We start from the raw sequence: 23,616 nt of genomic DNA, 5'->3' as shown, positions 1-23,616 counted from the left end.
GTTGGTCATTCTGTCACATATATAATATACTGCAGCTAAGCACATTCTGAAAAGAGTAACTTCAAGGTTTGCACATTGATGCCCTGATAGCTTAGATTTTACAATGTGCAGAAATGAGTGGTATTTGACTCAGGTTGGTATGGATCTGTGCTGTCTGGTATAGTTGCCACTAGCTACTTGTGGCTACTTACACTTGAATTAAAACTTTAGTCATACCAACCACATTTCAAGTACTGAGAAGCCACACAGAGGGAGCAGCTACCCTGTTGGACAGAACAGATGAAGTTCTGCATCTCTAGCATCACAGGAAGTTCTCTCAAATAGCCTGTTCTAGAGGAAAAGATTCCTTTTTCTTTGCATGGTAACATGCGAAATAGTGGTCCAAAGAATTTGCAAGTTGCAAAGGATACCAAGCTGGAGTGGGAGTGCCTCAGTCTTTGTGAATGAAAACATCCTGGGCTCTGCTTATTTAAAGAAACCTAGAATTTTTGTGAATGAACTAGCCCTTTTAAGTCAGTGCCTATTTAATTACATTTGACGAGCTTACTTGAAATATAACACACTTGGTGATACATTTAATGGTTCTTGAGGAGAAAAGCTGGCTGGCTTTATTGTTGCATAGTGTTGAGCAGGTAGGTATCTGCTTCGTTGAAAAGAGCCTGCCTGGAATGAACATGGGAAATGCAGATTTGGAGCTCTCTTGACAGTGCCTGTTTCTTCCCTGTAGGAGAACTGCGGCACATCACCAAGCTGAAGCCCTGGAGCCTCTTTGATGTACTTGTGGAAAAGTATGGGTGGCCCCATGAAGATGCTGCACAGTTTACAGATTTCCTGATTCCAATGTTAGAAATGGTTCCTGAAAAACGCGCTTCAGCTGGCGAATGCCTTCGGCACCCTTGGTTGAATTCTTAGCAGATTCTACAAATACAGCATTCTGAGCTAGCAAATGTTTCCCAGTACATTGGACCTAAATGGTGACTCTCATTCTTTTAACAGGATTACAAGTGAGCTGGCTTCATCCTCAGACCTTTATTTTGCTTTGAGGTACTGTTGTTTGACATTCTGCTTTTGTGCACTGTGATCCTGGGGAAGGGTAGTCCTTTGTCTTCAGCTTAGTAGTTTACTGATCCACTTTCTTCTGGAAACAATAACACGTCTCTAAGCATTGTTTCTTGTGTTGTGTGACATTCAAATGTCAGGGGTTTTTTTGAACGACAAAACTTTCCCCCTTGTGTTTTGGCAGGTTTTGTAACTATTTATGAAGAAATATTTTAGCCTAATACTATATAATTTACAATCTTAAGAAATTATCAAGTTGGAACCAAGAAATAGCAAGGAAATGTACAATTTTATCTTCTGGCAAAGGGACATCATTCCTGTATTATAGTGTATGTAAATGCACCCTGTAAATGTTAATTTCCATTAAATATAGGATGGGAATTCCAATTTCAGAAAAGCTACCAAGTCTTGAGTGCTTTGTAGCCTAAGTTGCATGTAGCAGACTTAGCTCCAAGGAGTTGTACAAACTTTTCATTCCGTAACAGTCCTTTTTCATGGGATTTTAAACAAAGTGGCTCTGGGTTATGTCATTCCTTATATGGCATTTTAAAGAAGGAAAAAACATACTTCCCACTCTGAAGTATGTATTATAGTTTAGCATTCCCCTTCCTATTTTTGCATATTTTAAAAGTACTTTTAAAAGAAAAGAGAAATTCCCCTTTAAAAATGAGATGGCCCGGTACCATGTGGTGTTGCCTCCTGCAAACACTGTAAGTTAAAGTCTACATAGATTAAACTGGACAAGAGAAATACGTTTGGTGTGTGGAATGAAAATATATATATATTTTTTGGAAAATCTTGCTCATATTTGTCTAGAACCAAGGTATGGTATATACAATTTTCAGTGCACAATGGGCAGAAAGAACACTAACGCACACTTTGGAGGTAACAGTGAGCGCATACATTCCATAGGCATTTTTGTGTGTAACTATAGCCAATTTTACTAGCTTTTTGGTTGTCTTTCTATGCACTGAAGTTGAGAAAATGATTTCCCTTCGCAGGTTGCACACAATTTTGTTTATGCGTTTCCTTAAAATTGTAGAATCCAAGACACAAACCATAGTAGGCAATACAATTTTAGAATGTAATACAAAAAGGTATATTTAGCCTCTTTTAGGAGTCAGTGGATTGACTGCCAGTTGTTGTTTTTTTAATTTTACATTTATTAAGGTGCCTCCTTTTTCTTGACTTTGTCCATTAACAATTTATCCATATGCCTTTGCAATAACTAGATTGTGAAAAGATAACAAGTGTTGTAACAACAATCCATTGTTTGAGGTGCTTGCGGTTGTTTTAAAAATTAAAGTGTTTTCAGGTTTTTTTTCCAGACATTGCCTTGGTCATTGGCCTGTATTTGAATCGATAGAACCAACATTTACTATCCATTCAGTGTAGTGTACCCAAAACTAAAGGAAATACCAGCACTATCACTGCAGGAAATGTAGTTCTGTAACATGAGAAGTAGGCTTTATACAAGGAAATTACTCATTGTCTTACAAGGATATAGAATGTGGATTTAGAAAAAATGCTGTAGTATATAGATTTAATGCCTAGAATTTCAACGATCCTTTTTCATTTGTTTTATGAAAAACATTAATTACACTGAGCATTATAAATTTTCTAACAGTGTTCACTGTGAGGGAATAAGACACATAGTCCTCTTTGGAGTTAGCACTGTATCACATGTCAGTGTGAGGTGGATCATACATACCCTCATTTATGAATTGTGCTTCTAAGTTTTTCTAGTGAGGCTTTGAGTTACCATGTGGGTTCTATGACAGATGGTGACTACCATTTCCACTGGAACCATTCTTATAAGACCCACAGAGTATATTTTATGTCTTCTGTAAATCTCTAAAGAATTTTATCAGGGCTATAGCACACTTGAATGAAATTAATCTAATGCAGTTTCAGCTGTTAGAAAATAAACTGTTATGAATTTTGTAAGATCTGTCCTTTATGATAAAATAGCCTAACTAGTTTACAATGTAAAAACCAATTGTTCTATAAGGAATATACATTTGTATTAGGTATAGTATGGTTTTTAGCAGATTCTTGGTGGCTTAATGATAATGCATATAAGCTAAGTGAGAACTGCTAGTTATGAAAAACACTATAGCCAGTCCAGTGATTTTAGTTGAATGTTCTATCTTTTCCTCTAGTCCATGTGGAGTCTTCATGGAAATGACAAGCAGTGGATCATGTATGTGATTATAGTAGGTTCAGAAGCTGACTGTCTGGAAATTAGAATTGCCCAAAGGCAGAGAAAAGGAGGATATAAGAGCTTCAAAAAAGCATAATTTTTAGGTGAAAACTGATTTATTAACCTGCTTCTGCCTGTGCCTGGATCATATGTAATTAACTAAGTACTGCTTCCTACAGAGGTAGAGAGCTTCCATTTGTATGAACAGTCGAAATTCTTAAATTCCACTTTTTTTTCTTCCATGAATATTTTTAACTTTAATTTTTGGTAAAGGCCAGTACTTGAGGTAAAGGACAGTATTATGGAGTCAAAGAATTAAATAAAAATCTGCAGTTAACAGAAGAGATTCTGCATATATTATTTATATAGTAGGCAAATTTGTGAGGAATAAATCCTTTAAAGAGATGAATATTGATACTTCACTATGCTTAACTTAGCTGTAGTGTCAGAAACTATCAGGATGGATGATATGGAGCCATTTCCTTTTGGCCAAGTGCTTCTTTTGATAAAGTAGACTTTTGTTTGATAAAGGCAATGATGGTAAGGTTAACCCACATTCTTTTAAAACTTGAAGCTGATTAGGATTGATCCCTAAATGCAGCTGTATTAATGTACTATCATAGGCTAATTTCCAAAAGGAAATGAAGCTTTGAAGTGTAAAACATAACTTACATTACTGCCAAATCCTAGTCATTTTAGTCTGTTGACTTTTTTCTTCTCCAGTGCACAGTATTTGTATACTGTGCAAAATTGTGTCAAGTAACTGGATGATGAAAAAAGTGTTCACAAATAGTGCCATTACTATTAGTTATACTTAATCCTCCTGAGGACAAAAGAATTTTTTTATTTTACCAAAATTACTAACATTTTATATTTCAGCAGTAAAATTCACTTGTGAGGCCATTTTCATTTCACTTGAAAGATCTAAGAATAATGCCTTTACACTTCAGTTTTGTATACCCAAATTTTTTAAATGTCTTTTTCAGATGTCATAGCTAGACAGTAAATGTTAATTTAAGGTTTTAAACAATTTTGATTAACCAACAGGACATGTTTTAAAACATACAAATTAGATGTTCCCGTGTATTTAGACAGGTACTCCATATTGTCAAACAGTTGGTGTAAATTGAGATGTATAACTATATCTTGTGTGATGCTTTAAGGGTATGGGTTCATTTTGCATGAGGGCAGACATATGGAGCATTTACATGTTTCCTATGTTTCTTGCTCCTGCAGGAATGACAAGCAGGGACATTACACAACAGTCCTTACTGCCTCCTGATCTTGCTACAGTCCAACTGAGGTAGTAGCTGCTAAAGAAAATGGAAGGCTACTTATAAACTGTATCCAAAAAAAGAAAACTTTCATAAAAAAGCACTTGCTTAAACAGACCCCAATCTCAGAAGCTATACAAGACAATTTGGTAAAACTGACATAATTGTGATTTATTAACATGAATTAAAATGCCCAACCAGTGCTTCAGTGTGACAGTATATTTAAAATAAAAAAAATTAAAGGCCATATACTGTACTACTTTCACAAAGATCACACAGTTTTGCAAAGACTTGTAATATGTACAATGCTATATATCAAATGAAAAAAGCTGTAAGCAATTATATACGCAAAGGAAATGCAGTATTTACAGTTTGTCAGAAGACATTAAAAATCATCTATACATTAAATTACATTTTGCTTGCAAATAACTGATAAAACAAAAAGAGCCATGTTCACACCAAACTATAAAAATTTGTATTGCATTTTTCATATCTAAGATGCACTCACAGAATTGCTGAAGGAAAAAAAGAAAATCCTCATACTGCCATTGCTTAGCTCTGTACTTAATGCATATGTATAAAATAATATAGAAAACATTTACTAAATGAATTTAACTGCAACAGAATGTAGCATCAATTCTGCCAGGAAAACAGCTGGAATGTTTGCTTACAAAATAAAGATACCTAATACTGGCTTAATAGCACATTTTTAAAGGAATCTGAAAAGGCAAAAATGGGAAAGATACAATGAAAGAGCACTGGTGTTTGTTTTTCATTTGTTTTAATACAAAGTTTCATGTACAAGCTTTAAAAAGTACCTTAACAGGTACATATGAAATATACAGTTTATCTTACAGGAACATTTTTAAAAAATGTTTTTGGGAGTCCATTTTAATGCCACCCTGAACCATGGTAATTGTTCTGAAATGTTGGTGGCACCTGTGCTCTGTGAACTGGAATCTGTCCAGGCACTGGAGATGCCTGCTGAGGTCCTTGAACCCCATGTGGCAGAGCCACAGAGCCAGGATGAGGACAGAACCCTGAAGCAGGTGTTGGAATACTGTTTGGTCCTTGGGGCTGGAGATGAGGACCTGCGACTGGTAATGGACAATGTGGCCCTGTTCCAGAAGGCTGGTGTTGGGCTCCCGGTCCCAAAGTGGTGTGATGTGTAGCCTGTGAGGGATACGGTGGTACAGCTGGATGAGCACTTGAAGGAAAAAGTGGAGGTCCTTGATGAGGTGGATGGTGTAAGGCTTGAGCTGATGTGGTATGATGCCCAGAAGCCAAAACACTGGAAGGCGGAGGAGGTGGTGGGGGGGGTGGTGCTGAATTTACAACATGCTGGTGTTGTGCTTGTAGACCTTGGAGTCCTGTGGAAGGATGGGGTGGTGGATGGTGATGAGGGGCAGGACCAGGAGGTGGAGGGGGTGGTGGCAAATGGTGTCCAGCAGCTTGAGCATGAATATGTGACCCAGGGGTGACAGCATGAACAGGCCCTACTACATGTGCTACAGAGTGTTGCTGATGGGAACTTGGCTGTTGTACAAGGTGTGGTCCTGGAGCAGGTGGAGGTGGAGGAGGGGGTGGGACAACAGCAGCGGAAGTTGGATGGTGAATAGTAGGGTTCTGAGAAGGCAAAAAATGCCCTGGAGTGACATGGTGTCCTGGAACTGTTTGCTGGCTTGTGGTGCCAGGAAGTGCTTGATTTGGTCCTGATGTAAACACAGTTTGTTGGGAAAGACTACCTTTAAGCTGATTATAATTCTGAAAGTTTGCAGAGGGCTGCTGGTTTTGATAATAGGAAGAAGAAGGAGGCGGAGGGGGTGGAGGGGGTGGTGCTGTGTTGTTCAGACTTTGTTGGTTAAACGGACTATAGGTTGCCGAAGATTGTCCTGAGGGTGTCTGTGTAAATAACGCTCCGGAAGTTGCCTGCTGAGTGTTGGCTTGAAGGTTCTGTGCTGCTGGATAAAAGTTCCTCTGAGGCTCTCGCTGAGGTGTTCCAACTTGAGGTGACTGTGAATGGTGAGGCCGGTAGGGAGATCCTAACTGCTGTGAAGGAGGCTTTGGTGAAAGATAACCGTGCTGGACAGGGGTATGAGGCGTAGATGACTTTGGAGGGTTTTCTACATGAGGTGATGGAGGACAGTGCAACTTCACTGGTGCAGAGGACAGCTTTTGTGAAAGCTGCTCAGATGAATTACGAGCAAGTGGCTGAGGAGGATGATTCTTTGAAAGTGCTTGGGTATTATTTAATAGCTGTTTTTGTTGGAGTTCTGTTTTCAGGTGAACACCATTCTCAGCTTCTGCCACAATACCTGTTGCCTCCCACTGGGAATCTGATTTTGTGAGTATTTTCCCATGTGGTTGAACAGGAATTACAGGTCCCGGTGAACCAGGCTATGAAAAGAAAAACAAATCATATAAACTATTTACATAAACTTTAAGAAACAGTTTTATAAAATATATTGAAGTTTGTTAATTATAGAGGATTGGGATATTTAGGTAATTCAAGAAGTTATAGTAATAAATAGGCTTTAACTGAATTTTCCTGGTTTAATTTTTATTTAAGACAAGGAAATAATGATCTTTAAATTTAACCTGCTTTTTTCCCCTCAGCAATGATACCTGTTTTGGGGACTTAACTGTGGAAGAACTCTAATGACTCTAATAACTCTAAACACTTACCAAGTTTCAATTCTATGACTGAAACCTCTACACCCAACCTATGATAAATTGGTTAGGGTAAATAAAGCTATTCCCCCCAAACCATTCTGGTTGTAACATCTTTCACAAATGATCACATCTTCATGATCCAGGATGGAGAAAGCATTTATTTTAAATGAATGTAATCTTTAGAGAATTTCATGAAAAGACTATGAATTTCCTAAATAGCAATAAAATAGGGGTAGTATTCTTGGAGAAAATGTAAATCTACTGAAGTACATTTACAGCATTAGAAAATTTAATCAAATATTAACAGGAAAAGTGTCCAGAAATTACAAACTGATTATTTAACACAGCAGAAAAATCTGTGTGCATGTTACCATCCACTTTTCTGAATGGCCATGTTCGAAGGTCAATGTTATTACCTTGCTCATTTTTGGAGGGCTTTTACAAGTATTTTGAGAAATATCTGGGGATGGACATTCATTTACAGTCATGGGTTCTAGGTTTTCAGGATCAGGATCTGTAAAGCAGAAAAAAGTATAAGTTAAGTGCAAAGTTCCATGAAATTTTCCAAAAAACTATACTTTTCCAAAAGTATAGTAAGTGTTAAATTGCCTTTTTACTAACACTATGAAGCACTGTGCATTCTACTATTCAAACCAACTTTTTATAAAGACCCTCTCCTTTCTGACTTAAAACCACAACCCTGATAGGTCATCTGCGTACTGACCTTCCATTAGTTCACTGAAAGAAGGGACTGGGCCCTTGGGTTGCAACTGGGGAATGTGATTTGAATGAGATGAAGGTGAAGACAGAACATGACTCGGTGAACATGGGACACATGGTGATTCTCCCCCTAGAGATGAAGCAGAAGCACACCCAAAGAGAACATTAGAACTGCAAAGAACGAGGGTGCACAGTGATTAGCTGACTCCACTTTTTGGCAACAGAACAAGCTCACTTACCACTATCCTTATCTTTTCGGTGATCACTGAGAAGTAAAGCTCTCTGGTAACTCCTTTCTCTCACCTGCTCCACTGAAGTTGAGGCAGTCCTTTCAAATAAAATATCATTAATTCAAAGAAGCTACTGATAGTTAGATTATTCTTTGTCCTTGATGGTCAAAACATGCCCTCTTAGAGCAAGACTTTTTGTTCTTTTGGGAAAAAACTTTGGTGTTCAGCTTTGAAAACAGTACCTCCCACCCCCTTAACAGCTTTCAAAACTGAGATTTTCTCCTCATTTATTTGAGGTACTCAGACTCTATTCCTTTGTTTTAATCAATTTCTTAGTGAAAAGGAGCAGGGGGCGTTGGAGGGGAGTGTATTAACATTCAGAATGTCACTTCAGGTTACCAAATATACTGTACAAATTACCTTGTGTCTGAATCGTAAAGTCAGCAGGAAGCTCCCAGGGGCAAGGGGGGACCAAGGAGCAAAGTGAATGTGGTCTCCTGCCCTTTGTCAAGACCCTCCTACAGCCACCTGCTCCTACTGAAGAAACACTATACTTGGTTCTTTCAAGGTAATTGGTAAAGAAACTACAAGATATAGACTATGATAAAGGTTCTTTGGAGAGGAATCTTTATGTGAAAACTGTCCAGGAGTAAACACAATGGACCTTTAACAACGCAGACAAATGTGTAACTGGAAGAGGATTTTTGAAAATTATGTCCGTAAACCTCTATTTGCTTATCTTTAAGAGAAAAACATTAACAAAACCTTGTTCTTTTCAGAATAGCATACTTCAAATATTTACATAATGAAGACTATTTTAATTATAAGGTATTCTACTTGTAGTTTTCAAGTTACCAATTAGTTTTTTAAACAGGCTTACCACTGAACTTCTGGTTCATTCTTCTCAGTGGCAGAAACTTCCTTAACTGCACAGTTATTGCTGGTTTCTTCTGAAGAAGCATTATAAACTGTAGCTGGTGTTGGTAAAGGTAGGCCAGCAGTGCTTTCTATCTGCTCCCCATTTTCACTCCTGGTGGCACACCCATCACCATTGTTGCTCAAGTTTCCACTTGCTTGAGGTGATACACTAACCAATGGAAAGTGTTCTGTCTTAGAGCCACTTTTCCTAGCTTCACGTTGTCTTTTACGGTATTCTAATAGAGAAACCTTAAGAAAGATAAAGAAAAGGAAATCTTTTATTCTTGTTTTATAGGTTAGTCAATCTATTCTTTATAAAGAGAATTACTACATTTATATTAGGAAAATTATGTAAAATAATTTGATTTTGAACAAATAACAATAATAATAATTATCAAATGCCTGCTATATGCCAGGCATTATATTTAATGATTTACATACATTATCTCATTTAATCCTCACAACAACCCTATGAAATAGGTATATTATCATCCCCATTTTACAGATGAGGAAATTGAGTAACTCACTCACTCAAGGTCACACAGCTGGTGAGTGTTGGAGCCGGGATTCGAACCTAGGTCTTACTTGAAAGCCCGTGCTCTTTCCACTATACTACATTGCTTCCCACAAAGTTGCCAACTGGACTCTGTTATAAAAATTAAAAGCACACATCACTAAAATTCTTTGACTTATAAAGCAATAAGCCTATTAACAAATAAAATATGTGTTGTAGTTTCTCCCATTCCTCTGAAATAAGGCATTCTAATTGTCTTGCTACGTATGCCAAATGAATGATGGTGGTAAGTCAGGGAATTATTTATATAATACTTATTCAAAATACAAGTAATACTGTGGAAAGAGGCATTTTTTTATGCAAGACTACCTATTCTATGTAAAATAAAGGTAACACAAATATTATACAACTTTGTTTATTTGGTAGGGATTACTCTTTTGGTTAAAATAATCATCTCAAGATTTTGATCTCTGAAACCATGCTCATTGTAAGAAATTTTCCACATGGCTACAGTGTTTTACTTCTCTGCTGACATTTTCTAATTAACTGGACATTTACAAAAGGTTTAAAAATGTACATATCAAAAATTCAACTTGAATAACCATATGAATGCCTTACATAATACATATAAAAGCTAGTTATTACCCTCAGGAGGAGAATGAAAAAAAACACTATTAAAAGGACTATAAATCTTTAAATTTGTAACCTTTTTCTTTTGTGGTGGATTCTGGGGAGTGCAACTTCCGTCGATCAAATTGTCATTAACAGTCCGTCCGAAACCAGATACAAGCCCATCTTCTGAAGTACAAAACACAGGTGTTTCCATAAACATGCCTCTAGTATCATCCTGCATCAGGCACTTTGACTCACTTATTCGGAAGCCTCCTCCAACCTCCAACTGATGTGAGGGTGTCAGGTCCCTCAAGTTAGAGTTTATTGAGAAGTTAACGCCTGTTCTGTCAGGACTCTTTACCCAGGAAGAATATATTGTACCCCGTCCAGAGTGAGAAGATTCCAGTTGGCTGTTAGAATCAGTCCTGTCGTGTGTAGGTGTTTCCATGCTTTTATGTAAGGCAGTTTGCTCGATTGCATCAAGCCCCAGTTGAAGGTCTGAGACAGATTCCTTTTCTCCAGGGCACTGCCTGTTCACTTCAGTCCTACTCCTAGGGCTGGTATAACCAATAGTCTTTATTTCTTGCAGACCCAGTTCAGTTAAATTAGAATTTCTAAAAGGCCCCAATGTTAACATGGTTGAAGGTCTGTCATATCCCTGTTTACAGAATAAAAAAAAAAGTTACACAACCACATCTTGAGATTGATACTAATTATTAAAGCAGAGTAACGATATTAAGGAAAAATCGCCAATTTAAATAACCTTTTTGAATACTTGAATAACAACCCCTTACCTCTTGACTATAAGTGCGTCTCTTAATTTCTGGAGAACTTTCTGGGGAAGAAATATTCTATATAAAAAGAAATAATTACAATTGAAAGTTAAAATATGTAACTAAATCCTTGATATTTGTAGAAATGAAAACAAAATGAGAAACTAGTACATAAACTTTGGTTTTAAGCTTTATTTCCATTTATCATAAGATTATTTGCTTTAAGGTCAATTTGATATACAGTCACTGAGTCTGACCTCTGTATCAATAAGATGAAAATTACATTCATTTTAGTAAACAAAAAAGTTAACATTTATATAACTGTATGCTCTAAATTTTCTTAGTTTCTTAAAAACTCTAATTTCACTAAACCAGTTATTAAAGTCAGAAAATACAAGCTATTAAAACATTCCCATCCCCATGGGTTAATTTTTTTTTCTTTAAATTTCTCACCTCAAAGTGCATGGTATTTCCTGGTGTGCCAGGAGTTACTGGGGTAACTGGTGAATATATGGGCTTATAACCATTTCTACAAGTTTCATCATCTGATTTTATTCGTGGAGGAGTGGCAAATGATGGGTCCGTGGACGTAATATCTATGTGAGTTGGTGTAGCATAAGGTGAAGGAGTGGGTGTGGAGGTTTCTGAGTAAGCAGAATCTAGCAACTGATAAAGTCTTCGTTTTTTTAGTGGTGTAGTTAAATCTGTTGGGTGAAAGAATTTATAAGAAATAATACTGTTGGTATTTCTTATGAAGATCAAAACTTCAACAATAGTAATAATGATGACTTTCATCCCCAAACAAGTTCAGGGTTTTTAAATATATTACTAATATGAAGCACTCTCTCCCTACCCCCCCCAACTTAGTAAATAATTAATTTTACTGTTAGTATGCATTATCTTGCCAGAAGGCTTACAGGTCTACGGGGTCTCTAAGAAATCTTAGAAGTAGAGATGTTAATTTAACTGATTTGTAAGAATCCTTTTTACTTTTTAAATCTGAAAAGCAGCCAACCCAAAAGTCAAATATAGTCCAAAAATTCAACCATTAGCTCCAACATTAATGGTACTGCAAATTAAGGCTTTCATGCCTATCTTCATCCAAAAGGTTAGAGGACAGAAATGAAAACATATGTAATAAACTGCTTCTTTTGTAAAGTATATCATAATAACTGGAATATGCCTGTTTATATAATACACATCTGGCCATATTCTTCACATTAAAACAACACTGAAAAAATGGTACCTGGAAGGGAACAGCTTTCATTTAATAGTAATGGACTTTTATTTTCACCATTGACTGTAGGACTTCTGGATCTTTCTTGACAGGATAAACTAAATCTATGTAAAATTGTTGAGTTTTCTTCTTCTAGAGCTTGTTTCAACCATCGCTGAAATACATTAAGCAATAAATGAGAAGAAATTGATTTGTCACTGTTTATATAGCCTATGACTGTAGAGCTGATTCCAAAAGCCGTTTCACTACCAGGAATAGTAGTGAGCAATGAGACTGACATTGGGCTCATCACAGATTTTTATATCCCAAAAAAGTTTACCTTCTTGCATGAGCCCGAAATGTTTTCAGTAGGTTCTTTTCTTCTCCTTTTTTCTGAAAGGAATGGTGAAGTAAATCTAATATAGTGCTTTGGAGTAGAGTACACATGGGGACTGTACGCGAGACCTGGTAGAGAATTAAGCTGTGTAGCTAACACTTCAGGATCCGTGGTTATGCGCAGAGGCCTTTCTGAAAGGCTTTCTGAAGGTTTTCCTGTCTTCTCATTCTTCTCACTTAACCACTCATTGACCAAGTGCTAGAGAAGAGAAAAATTTGGATCACTATACAGATTCTCCAATACGATATTCTAATACACAATTTGAAATGAATGTGTTGCCTAAAATGATGTCCCCCAAAATCAACGTCACTGTACATTTCCTTGGTTACCACTACTCTTAATCCTAATTTTTTTTCACACAAAATATACAGTAACTTTCATAAAACAGTAAAATCTAAGACACTTCAGCACCATCTTATAAACACAAAATTTAGGTTTGTTACTGCTTCTATTATAGGTATAAAATTTACATTGCTTTGTTAGAAAATTCTCATTTGGGGTGGTGCTTTTCTACTTGGCTGCCCATTAGAATCTCCAGATGAGACTAGTGCATATACATTAAAAAAAAAAAAAGCTGTCAGCATTGACAATCACTACTGATTAAAGGTGTGTGACTGTGGTGCTATAAATTTATTTAAATTCCTAATCATTTAGTTGGGTAATAATTAACAAGCAGGGATGATATTATAACTAATCAAGAAAGTAGCTTCTTTTTTAAACATGAGTTTTCCTTCCACTAATCAAAATCACAAAGAAAATTTTCTGTTACTTTTTGTCCTTCAAAAGTGGGTAAAAATAACTGCTCATTGTCAACACAAGTAATGGTTGGTTTGACCATGATCTGTGAGACAGTAAGGAGAACACAAACTTCAAATGAAACAGAACTGTGTTTAGATCTTATCTCCAACTAACCCTCTGGCCTACCATTAAAGTGTACTCCAGGGTTCACTCTAGATGTTTTACTAAGTATACTCCTCATGGTTTCGTAGTACCTACAAAGTACTGAATTTGTTAAGAACAAAGACAAGTTTGAAAGTATTTTGATACAGAAGTGTATGAGGATACATTTATTATCTATCTCTCTGCTCTATCCAGTCTACTGTACTCTATTTGAAAATGGAAAAAAAAAAAAAAAACCCAGAAGCTTCACAAAAGATGTTCTGTTATTTCTATACTCAGGTTGGTTTTCAGTAAATAGTTTCCCATAACTGCTTCATTAAATTTGACAGTAAGTTTTCAAAGATCTTTGTATTAATTGGTCCAAAACTATTCTTTCTTATAAATTTTAATGTTCTTAGTATATTCTATGGAAATCCAGAACTTCTTCACATTTAATTCTTATAATCTGCATGTAATATATATTAAAAAAACAAAGACCCCAAAAAGAAATAACATCTAAAACCAGTTACTTCTGGTAAGTGTAAATTTAGTACAAAGGGTAGGCAAAATTATTTAAAGAAATCCTGAATTGCAATAGTAAAACCAAGCCTTGACAGACTCAGTATTATCACTGCTTCCATAACAGTAATGCAAATGTTTATATTAACTGATTGTATAGTTTTGCAATTCTCATTCTTAGCTAAAAAGTATAAAAACTATGCCTCTTTCTTATGAGATGTTACATATTTAACATAAGACAGGTGTTAGGAAATAGTTCTTACGTTCATTGGGATTCATACCTTCTTTGTTTTGGGGTACTTTGTAGGACATTTATTAAGTGCTGGAACTTCAGATTCAGTAATTATTTCTGTAAGTGCAGTTTCAGTTTCTTGCTCTATTGCAAGTACAGTATTTTCAATATCATTTTGTTGTGAAGTAACTTCTATATCAGGAGAAGATGGCTGGATATCCGAACACATGCTGACAGTTCTGTGTCTCCGACGCTGCTGTCCAATGTGAGTCCTACTGCGAGAAAAACTTTTTCTCTGTTTTGTTCTATTCACTTTGGCAGGAGTTGGCTTGCTAGCAGTTTCTTCTTTTGCTTGTTCCTAATTCAAAATACAACAGAATGGAACTTTTAACACTATGCTTACATAAGTGAGAAGTTAAACTCTAACAGCACTAATGTATTTCAGAAGCTAACTTCCCCAAACTTATGAACTTCAACATATACTAAGTTGATATAATTAAAAATATTCTTACTCTGAAAAACAAAACAAGCAGTCTTATGTCTCAAGTCTGAATTCTCATAGGATTTGAAAAATGCTATTGACAGGCTAACACCAGCCCTATTATTTCTGTTGTAACAGCTGGTTGGGGTCATCTTACAAATTGAAAGAAAGGTCGCAGGTTTGATTCCCAGTCAGGGCACATGCCTGGGTGACAGGTTCAGTCCCCAGTGGGGGCACGTGCAACAGGGAACTGACTGATGTTTCTCACACACATTGATGTTTCTCTTCCTCTCTTTCTCCCTGCCTTCCCCCCTCTCAAAATAAGTTTTTTTAAAAGAAAGGCTATTATCAGACATTAAAAATTCTTTATAAATGTAATTAAGTTGGGTGTGCAAATTTTATTAGTGTTTAAAGGTGAAAATATAACTGGATCTGAATAATAATACCTGAATAACTTCAGCATCACTAATAATCTGTGCATCTTTACATTCTGTTTTAACTTCAGTTTTGGCTGTGCTGATCCTTTCCAAAGCTTGTTCTCTTCTTTTCTCTCTTTTTTCCAATCTGGCAAAAGCTTGCAGAATTGCTTCCATTTTCCTTTCTTCTCTTGTCTATGAAATTTAAATTTCAGATGACATAAATATCATTGCTCTGAAGTAAAATTCAAAAGTCCAAATGTTTATGGCAAATTTAAAAAAGATTTTATGATATTGTTAGCAAAACATTTCTATTGATGGCAGGGGAAACACATTTATATTCATTTTGAAGTATTTCAGATTCCCAAACACCTCAGCTAAGTTCTGACATTAACGTAACACTTGGATGATTATAGGTAAATCAAAGCAAACCAGAAAGCCTCAAAAAAGATCTTATATTGCTTTACCGAACTGAAAATTGTTTTCCTCAATAATACAAAAGTCTGCCTTTTTTAAGATTTAAAATCCCTATGTTGAAAAGATTAAATTCCTATAAACTGAAGTGCATATATTATTGACATGTGGTAGCAGGATACTGTGGGGTGAAGTCCCAGGTTCAAATTATGGCTCTTACCAGTCATTACCTTCATGATCCTAGGGAACTGAACGTTAACCTTCTGAGCCTCTTATAAAATGTGAGGTATAATACACTTTACTGAATTGTTACTGATTTCAAGTAGAAAATAGGTATTACGTTTTTCAACAGTACTTGGAAAACAGTAGGCATTCTATACATGTTAATTTTGCTTTTACTTTGGCTCTGCTACCCTCTTATATTCTAATAAGGCATTCCTCTATCTTCTGCTCTCTTACACTTAGAGTTCAAGACAGGGACTGAGAAACATGAAGAGTTCCTTTGAGCATCAGTTCTCTTTGGAGAGAAAATAGTGAAACTAAGACCCAGAGACTTGGCCAGCGGGTCTGACAAATGCTTCAGTTTCAGCCAGAAACTGGAAGCATGTCTGTCAGCTGTCCAGTTCTCCACATCAAAAAAACATGTCGTGAGGCTCAGATCCCTTGTGTTTCCTCCTCTGTTGCCATTGATGTAGGGGAGAAAGAACAGAAACTCGGGGTCTGGCTGCATGGTCTTTACCATGTGGGAGCTTTAGTTCTAGTAGTTATAAGCAGAGAGGCAAGCAAGCATCAAACACACAATGGAACCTATTGCTTACTCTTCTGTATACTTTTTCTTTGTTATTCAGTAAGGAAACAAAGTAGTATGTCAACAAAACTATAATATTACCTATAAGTTTCTAGGTAGTTAAATTGCCATACTGCAAATGTGTCACTCACAAAATGTGTTATCCTTGCTCCTTTTATTTCACAGGTAAGGAAACAGGTCCAAAGAGGTAAGATTACTTGTTCATAAATACATACCTGCATCTTAAATAAATAGCACAAGTTAAAAAAAAAAAGTCTTTTTACTAGAACTGGGAGTTTTCAGCTGAATTTCTTCCTTAGAAAATTCCTCCCTGGTCTTTTAAAATCATTTTATCCAAGCCTTTTATTTTATGGCTCTCTATAAAAATCCATGTCTCCATATATCAGGGCTTTTCTAAAACCCTAAATTTAGAAATCTAGAGTAACTGAAAAAGGTAATTTTCATAATTGCTCCTCCTGTTCAATGAGGATGGGTGGAGGGGGGGAGACAAAAGTAATTATTATTTTGTGTTTATCTCTTTAAAAAATTTTACATCTGGGAAGAGTACATTCTTCAAGAAACAAACTTCAGTTTGCCTTAGCAAGGATCATTTTATGTGTTAAAAAATTACAAGCCAGGCACCCAATGAAGATATGTTCTACATCATGATTATCCAGGATTTTCTATGATGAATATGATGTATGCCAAAAGTAGTTTCCTTAACATAGTCCAGTATTCACTTTTTTGGATTGGTGAATGTGAGGGTCAGAGAGAAAACTATTTGGTAGAAAGACGAAACTCATTCAATTAAAAACTCAACTCTCTTTCAAACAACACAACTAATTCATAGTCAAAGCAAAATCCTTTATTTGGAGATAACTCATAATCTTTCCGAGCTGGTTAGGATCTTTAAAAAAATAATACAGTCCTTGAATACAGTCCTATAACTTGAATATAGTCCTATGCTGCTTAAGAAATCCAAGCCCATGTGCATTGAGTGACTCACTCAAAGGCAGTGCCATAATTACTATCCAAGTTTCCTGGCTCCTGATTTACTCTTTCTAATTAACAGCCACTGACACTCGGCATAAAACAAAATAAAGCCTAACTGTTTCTCATTTACTACAAATGTTAACTGAAAGCACCTAATACCCTAATAGCTTTAATCCAGTTTCATCTTAAAACACAAATGTTGGAAATGTATGATGTCTGATTTTCTACATGAGGAAAATCAGTGTACTTAATCTACTTTTATTTTAAATTCCTAAGGTTCATGTCATTTAGCTTCTATATTCATTACTCCATCTACTGCATTCTTTGATGCATAACCAGATATGCAGTATCTATTTAATGATTGAAAATTTACCACCCATGTGGCAGATCTAACAGGAAAATAACAATTTTGTATATAACTTGAACTAATAACAGCCGTTTAGGGAATTAGAGAGATTGAAGTCCTAATTAATCCCAGCAGACTGCCCGTAGACCCTGACATCTGTGCTTGATGTAGTTTAGGTCATACTTGTCACAAAAGGCTACTACTAAGACCTGTATATTCTATAACCATGACTCATTTCAAGCCAATCTTTGTCCACACCTCAAAGTCATTTTATTTACTGTGAGCTGGACAATAGAGACCCTGACAATATTAGAATCAGATACAGTTGACATTCAGGAATACTACATTATTTCTTGAAACACTGTTAATGCTAGAGTGTTGGGTGCTAAACTAAACTATGAAGGACTCTACTGAGCTCTACTTACAGGCTGCTTTTATGACACATCATAATTTATAGTTATACAAAAGCAAATATATAGTAATTTCCTATAAGCAAAAATATCTGCTTAGTAATATTCCTTTATAGGATTGTATCACTTAAGGAAAATTTTCAGAATTTTTATTTCAAATCTGCTTCAATGCAGAGCACAGATTTGGCTTCATACAATTTTATACTTGGAAAAAAACTGTGGAGATTATCTAAGCCTCCTATTCAACAAATGTGAGAAACCTAATGTTAATATAGTTTAAAGATTATATAATACAGAACATGAATTAAAATTTTTTATAATATTGAAACAAAAAATATACCTCACTCAATAAGTTGTTACAATTCATCCCAATTAAAGATATCTGGTCATTTGAAACTCAATAAATGTAAGCTTACATACTGTGGATGTTCCATACATAGTAGCCTTCACAGGATATTTACTAGTAGTGTGTAAAGATTGAGAAGGAAAACACAATCATCTAGGGAGTTGTGCTTCAATTTTTTACCTTACTGGACAGGAAGGGGCTTTCTTAAAAACAGCAACAACAAAACTTCCTTTTAAATGAAAGGAACCCTTGGCTGGTGTGGCTCAGTGGACTGAGTGCTGGCCTGCGAACTGCAAGGTTGCTGGTTCGATTCCCAGTCAGGGCACATGCCTGGGTTGGAGGCCAGGCCCCTGGCTGGGGGCGTGTGAGAGGCAACCAATTGATGTATCTCTTGCACATCAGTGTTTCCTCCCTCTCACACCCTTCCCCTTTCTCTAAAAATAAAATCTTTAAAAAATAATAATAAATGAAGGGGAAAGGGCAGGGCCAACTTTCCATATTATCCTACTCTACAGACTTTAGTGAACTAGAGAAATTAGAAGATTCCTTGCTCAAGTAACTTTCCTTATCCTTTTGAATAGGGATTAGAGATTATATTCATTTTTTTGAAAATACGCCCTAGCTGCTGTGGCTCAGTGGATTCAGAGCCGTACTGTGAATGAAAGGGTTGCCAGTTCGATTCCCAGTCGGGACATGCCTGGGTTGCGGGCCAGGTCCCCAGTTGGGGGCGCTCAAGAGGCAACCACACATCAGTGTTTCTCTCTCTTCCTCCCTTCCCCTAAAAATAAGTAACTAAAACCTTTTTTAAAAATAAAATAAAAAAAGGCAAGACTGGTTACCAATAAAATCATTCCAAAAGAGTAAGAAAGGCTGATGACGGTATCTACATTTCTTTACCACATGATAAAGTTTAAGTTTATCCTTGTGGTACTTTTTCCTATCTGATGTTCATATTATTATTCCCTGCACCCCATCCTCCCTTGAAAGCTTCTCCAGAACAAGGATGTTGGCTTTCTTTGTTCACCTAGTGCCATAGATGGTGCTCAGTATGTAGGAAACAAAATTTTAAGAATTGTGTATACATTACATAAAGCATGTGTCATTGTTATTGGAAGGCATATCACTTTCAGTATTTAAACAAGATTCTGGCAATCTTTATTACAGGGCAGCTAAAGCTAAACTTCCTCATTGTGTTTGAACAGAATACTTGTAAAAATAAGTTCCCTTTTGCTCTTTAGAAATATAATTCCTAAACTATGGTGAGAGAAAAAGAGGACCTTAGAAGATTAAAATCAGTAATCAGCATCAACTCAATCATGCTATAAGACGAGAAAAGATGAATAATAAATACAGTGTCATCAGATAACTTTTCTAGCAACAAATTCTAATTTTATTTTTAAAATTTCTTTTGCATCTTCTACTCTTCTTATGTCACTTCCTACAGGCATTGGTAACATCATGGAATCTATAGTGTTTTCTCAGACTGTGTGTTCCATGGAATAAAAATTTATGGGATGTTAAAAGTGTCACCACAGCGCTGACCAGAGTTGCTCAGTTGGTTGGGCATCAACCCACAGAACAAAAGGTCCCTGATTTAATTCCCGGTCAGCGTACATGCCTGGGTTACAGATTTGGTTTGCAGTTGGGAGGCACGAGAGAGGCAACAGATTGATGTTTCTCTCACATCAGTGTTTCACTCCCTCTCTTTTTCCTTCCCTTCCCGTCTCTCTAGAAATAAAATCTTTTAAAGAAAAAAGGTGTCACCACAAAAAAAAAAGTTGCAAGGGTGTATGAGTTGAGAAAATGCTAACAATTTCTTGTTTTTAAACACACCATGTATATTGGGAATCTCAAAGTTGAGGACATAGTATGCCATTTACTGAACTCAATTGGCCACAGAGCTTTTTCACAAAACATCCTAAATTTGAGTTCTGTGGAATAGTTTTTAAGTGAAGGATGAGGGCTGACAAGATAATGAGGAATCCTGCATCCTGGCAAGGTATTCAGGGCACAACCTGAGTGAACTATAAGGAAGGTTTGTTTAGTTCACACTCACAAGCCTATATCTTGCCTCAAATGCCTGCCATATAAAATATTCAGTGGATTCATTTACTGATCATCTACTTGCCCACAGGAATTGGGTCTGTGACAATGAAACTATAAATTGTTTTATGTAGTTTATATTCTAGTGAGAATACAACTAATTCTAGATTATCCTAGCTGCTTGACAAGGTCAAGATCTCATACCTAGGTGGTTGCATATCCCTTTTGTTCCTGTAATTTCTATCCCACTATGGACCTACTATGGTCCACCTACTATGGACACCAATTTAGGCAATCTGACCATAATAGCCCATCAAATATTAATCAAGACTCCATTCCCAAGACAGTCTTTCCATAAGGTTATGGAAAATTTTTTGAAATTTTAATATATTGAAGATATTTAAAGAAAGATTAAAGATACTATAAAGAAGGTTCTTTTTATTAATTTTAAATGGAGGGAAGGAACAAGCCTTTTTAACTTAAATCTTTTAAAGGTTTTATATTTTAATTCATCACTTGTTAATTAAACAAGGTGAGCTTCCCAGTATCTAAGCCCCTTCTACACACACTCTTTACCTTTAATAAGATGTACCTGGGGGAGTCTATTGAATAGTGCCCTGGTTTTGGACTCGGGTGAGTATAAACAGCCTACTGTGCTTCAAATGCAATAACTTAATTAGGCTAATTATAAGAATCTTCCCAAGTCAATTCCAACCCACTGCCTAAAAAGTATTTCTTACTAGCTAAAAATGAAATGTCCATAACCATGTTTTCAGTTCCATACCATTTAGCCACAATTACTTTTAAAAGCAGGAAACAACTTTTTAAGGGGAAAAAGGAGAGACAAAATATAATTGAGTAAAAAAGAAAATGTTAAGAATAGCTTTCTACCCAGGCCATATAGTAAAATCTGAATAAATATTCCTTCATGAAATCAACCAACCTTATCTCCCTCTGCCTGCCCTTCCTCTGCAAATACCACCATATAATTTCAGCCAAATATGATTTATCATATTTTTACCTCCAGGCTACTTCCCCTAGAGAATTACAACCATCTGTTCAATTCCATACAATTTAACTCTAAGCTCACCTTCACGTTAAACTCTACTCATAAGGTCCATCATGAATACCACCTAGTTTATGCAATGGTCTCTGATCCACCTGCTATGAGCTATTATCACATTTCTATCCACTGGTGCAATTTTTGGAGATGGAGCAAAATGCTAAATATTAGGTTTTATGTGAAATTGCCATTTGTGTAGGTAAAACTGGTCAAATCAACAATTTCATACATGGTTAAAGCTATACTACAAAATGATGGGCTTTAGTATGTTTGAATTTGGACACCAAATGGTATTTATCTGTGACGAGCATATGACTGACTCCTTCTACATACCAATCATGAACATACAGAAGAACTAGTATTTCCTGTTATATCCCATAAAGATAAAGTGACCCATCACAGGAGAAGATTTAAATCAGATTGACATAAGCTGCTAATGAGTTCACCTTATCTTTCTGACTAGTACCAATACAGAAGTCAAACACTAGAAAAATAAATGCTGATTACTACTTAAACTTTCAAAACCAACCATTTTTGCCCTCACTAATACTAATGTTTTGGCAGGGAGAAACAACCATACCAAATGTTAAGAATCCCAGGATGCATACTTCTGCATTTTTATTTGAGTATCTAAAAATTCTGTAATTGAAACATCAAAGCAAATGCAGCAATTAGAAATAATATAGCAAGTGACTTTGAGGGCTTATAGGTCCAGAATCCCAAGATTTTGGAATATTTTTTCTCCCTTTAAAATATCAAATTCTAAATGTTTACCCCTTTTCAAGTTTTCCACATTTTATTCCTATGAAAAATACTCAGTTGCACAGCCAGGTCACTGAGATACAATATTAAAATAAATACGCTACAATGGATATAAAATGAAGTATTCTTCTGTATTAACATGGCATCCTAACAGGCCAAATCAGAACCAAAAATGGATTCCCAAGTAAGCTTTTTTGTTTGTCTATCCAAAGTTCCACCATGTTCAACATCAGCAAAATGGTGTGTTTATTTTCTTCTGGAATCTGAAAATGAGGATGTTCTAAGTGCCACTACTTTCTTCAGCATTGATAGAAGAATATATTTTAAAAGTAGCCCCATAGCACTAACTGGTGTGGTTCCATGGGTTGGGTGTTGTCCTGCAAACCAAAAGCTTGCTGGTTTGATTCCTGGTCAGGGCACATGCCTGGTTTGTGGGCCGGGTCCTTGGTTGAGGGCGTGTGAGACGTAGCCACACATTGATGTTTCTCCCTCTCTACCTCTAAAAAATATAAAGTAGCCCCATAGTCATATAAACTTTTAAAACAGACAATGAAATCTGAATAAAATATATGGACACAAAACAAATCTCCAGGTTTTTTAATTTCATATTTTTCAAAGCAGTTGTTATAGCCCTTAAAACCACTTGTTAAAAAGGTTCCTCCTACCAGACATATGCCTCATACAGAAACCAGTGGTGCCCTAAATTGGTATTCCAAAAGTTCCTGCAAAATTAGTGCAAATATAAGACTGTGTCAATTGTGGAATGAACAATGTGAAAATCCAGTCAAGAAAGGGTAATTTCAGTAGGCAGAGGTGATTTAGCTGTAACTGAATCTTGCCAAACAGTATAATTCTTTTGCATAGAGGAAGAACTTTTTGTTTAAATAACCAACCTCCTCCAATATTCTCTCCTGTATTTGTTTTTCTTTTCTCCTATCTCTATCTTAATTCCTGAGGCTATAAAACAGCTCTGCGTTGCTTCCACAATTTTGAACACCAACGATGAATCAGTAAAAGAGAAATGATCAAGACAATAAAACAGAAAACAAACATATTAAATAGGCCTATAATAACCTACTTCCAAAGACCCCACTCCTAAGTATATGACCTGAGATTCCATGGAATACAGCATGAAAATCTCTACAACAGTAAAGAAGAGAGCTTATAAAATAAAAGGGACTGCAGAAAACCCATACTAAGATCATTAGTTGTGTAAAGTCATTTTCAAGTCTTTCAAGCTATACAATAATACTTTAAGTGGCCTAAACATTGTATTGACTGCTAAACAAACATGGAGAAAATATCTTGTCCTAGTTAAAATACAGATAAAATATTT

At 36.0% G+C, this 23,616-nt stretch overlaps 2 protein-coding genes across 11 annotated transcripts in view; one reads left to right on the top strand and one right to left on the bottom strand.

Annotated features, from left to right (window-relative positions):
* The window catches only part of SRPK2 (SRSF protein kinase 2), a 243,460-nt gene extending 241,081 nt beyond the window's left edge, over positions 1-2,379 (top strand). For 6 of the 7 annotated variants that reach the window (XM_045828334.1, XM_045828327.1, XM_045828329.1 and 3 more), the window contains one exon: positions 728-2,379. In XM_045828334.1, coding sequence (XP_045684290.1) covers positions 728-912 — 185 coding nt within the window. In that variant the 3' untranslated portion in view covers positions 913-2,379. The remainder of the gene's footprint in view (positions 1-727) is intronic. The other variant, XM_045828333.1, reaches the window with a different exon arrangement.
* Positions 2,380-4,681: 2,302 nt separating this feature from the next.
* The window catches only part of KMT2E (lysine methyltransferase 2E (inactive)), an 87,883-nt gene continuing 68,948 nt past the window's right edge, over positions 4,682-23,616 (bottom strand). For 3 of the 4 annotated variants that reach the window (XM_045828324.1, XM_045828323.1, XM_045828326.1), the window contains 12 exons: positions 15,147-15,311; positions 14,269-14,577; positions 12,533-12,787; positions 12,223-12,367; positions 11,430-11,680; positions 10,998-11,054; positions 10,298-10,861; positions 9,040-9,326; positions 8,169-8,257; positions 7,934-8,059; positions 7,626-7,723; positions 4,682-6,933 (listed from right to left, as the gene is read on the bottom strand). In XM_045828324.1, coding sequence (XP_045684280.1) covers positions 5,428-6,933; positions 7,626-7,723; positions 7,934-8,059; positions 8,169-8,257; positions 9,040-9,326; positions 10,298-10,861; positions 10,998-11,054; positions 11,430-11,680; positions 12,223-12,367; positions 12,533-12,787; positions 14,269-14,577; positions 15,147-15,311 — 3,852 coding nt within the window. In that variant the 3' untranslated portion in view covers positions 4,682-5,427. The remainder of the gene's footprint in view (positions 6,934-7,625; positions 7,724-7,933; positions 8,060-8,168; positions 8,258-9,039; positions 9,327-10,297; positions 10,862-10,997; positions 11,055-11,429; positions 11,681-12,222; positions 12,368-12,532; positions 12,788-14,268; positions 14,578-15,146; positions 15,312-23,616) is intronic. The other variant, XM_045828325.1, reaches the window with a different exon arrangement.

This window comes from Phyllostomus hastatus, unplaced genomic scaffold, assembly GCF_019186645.2.
Source record: "Phyllostomus hastatus isolate PE091 unplaced genomic scaffold, TTU_PhHast_1.1 phas_scaffold_78, whole genome shotgun sequence".
NCBI classification, from domain to species: domain Eukaryota; kingdom Metazoa; phylum Chordata; class Mammalia; order Chiroptera; family Phyllostomidae; genus Phyllostomus; species Phyllostomus hastatus.
The sequence above is the reverse complement of the archived record's forward strand: the minus strand, read 5'-3'. Positions and strand labels throughout refer to the sequence as shown.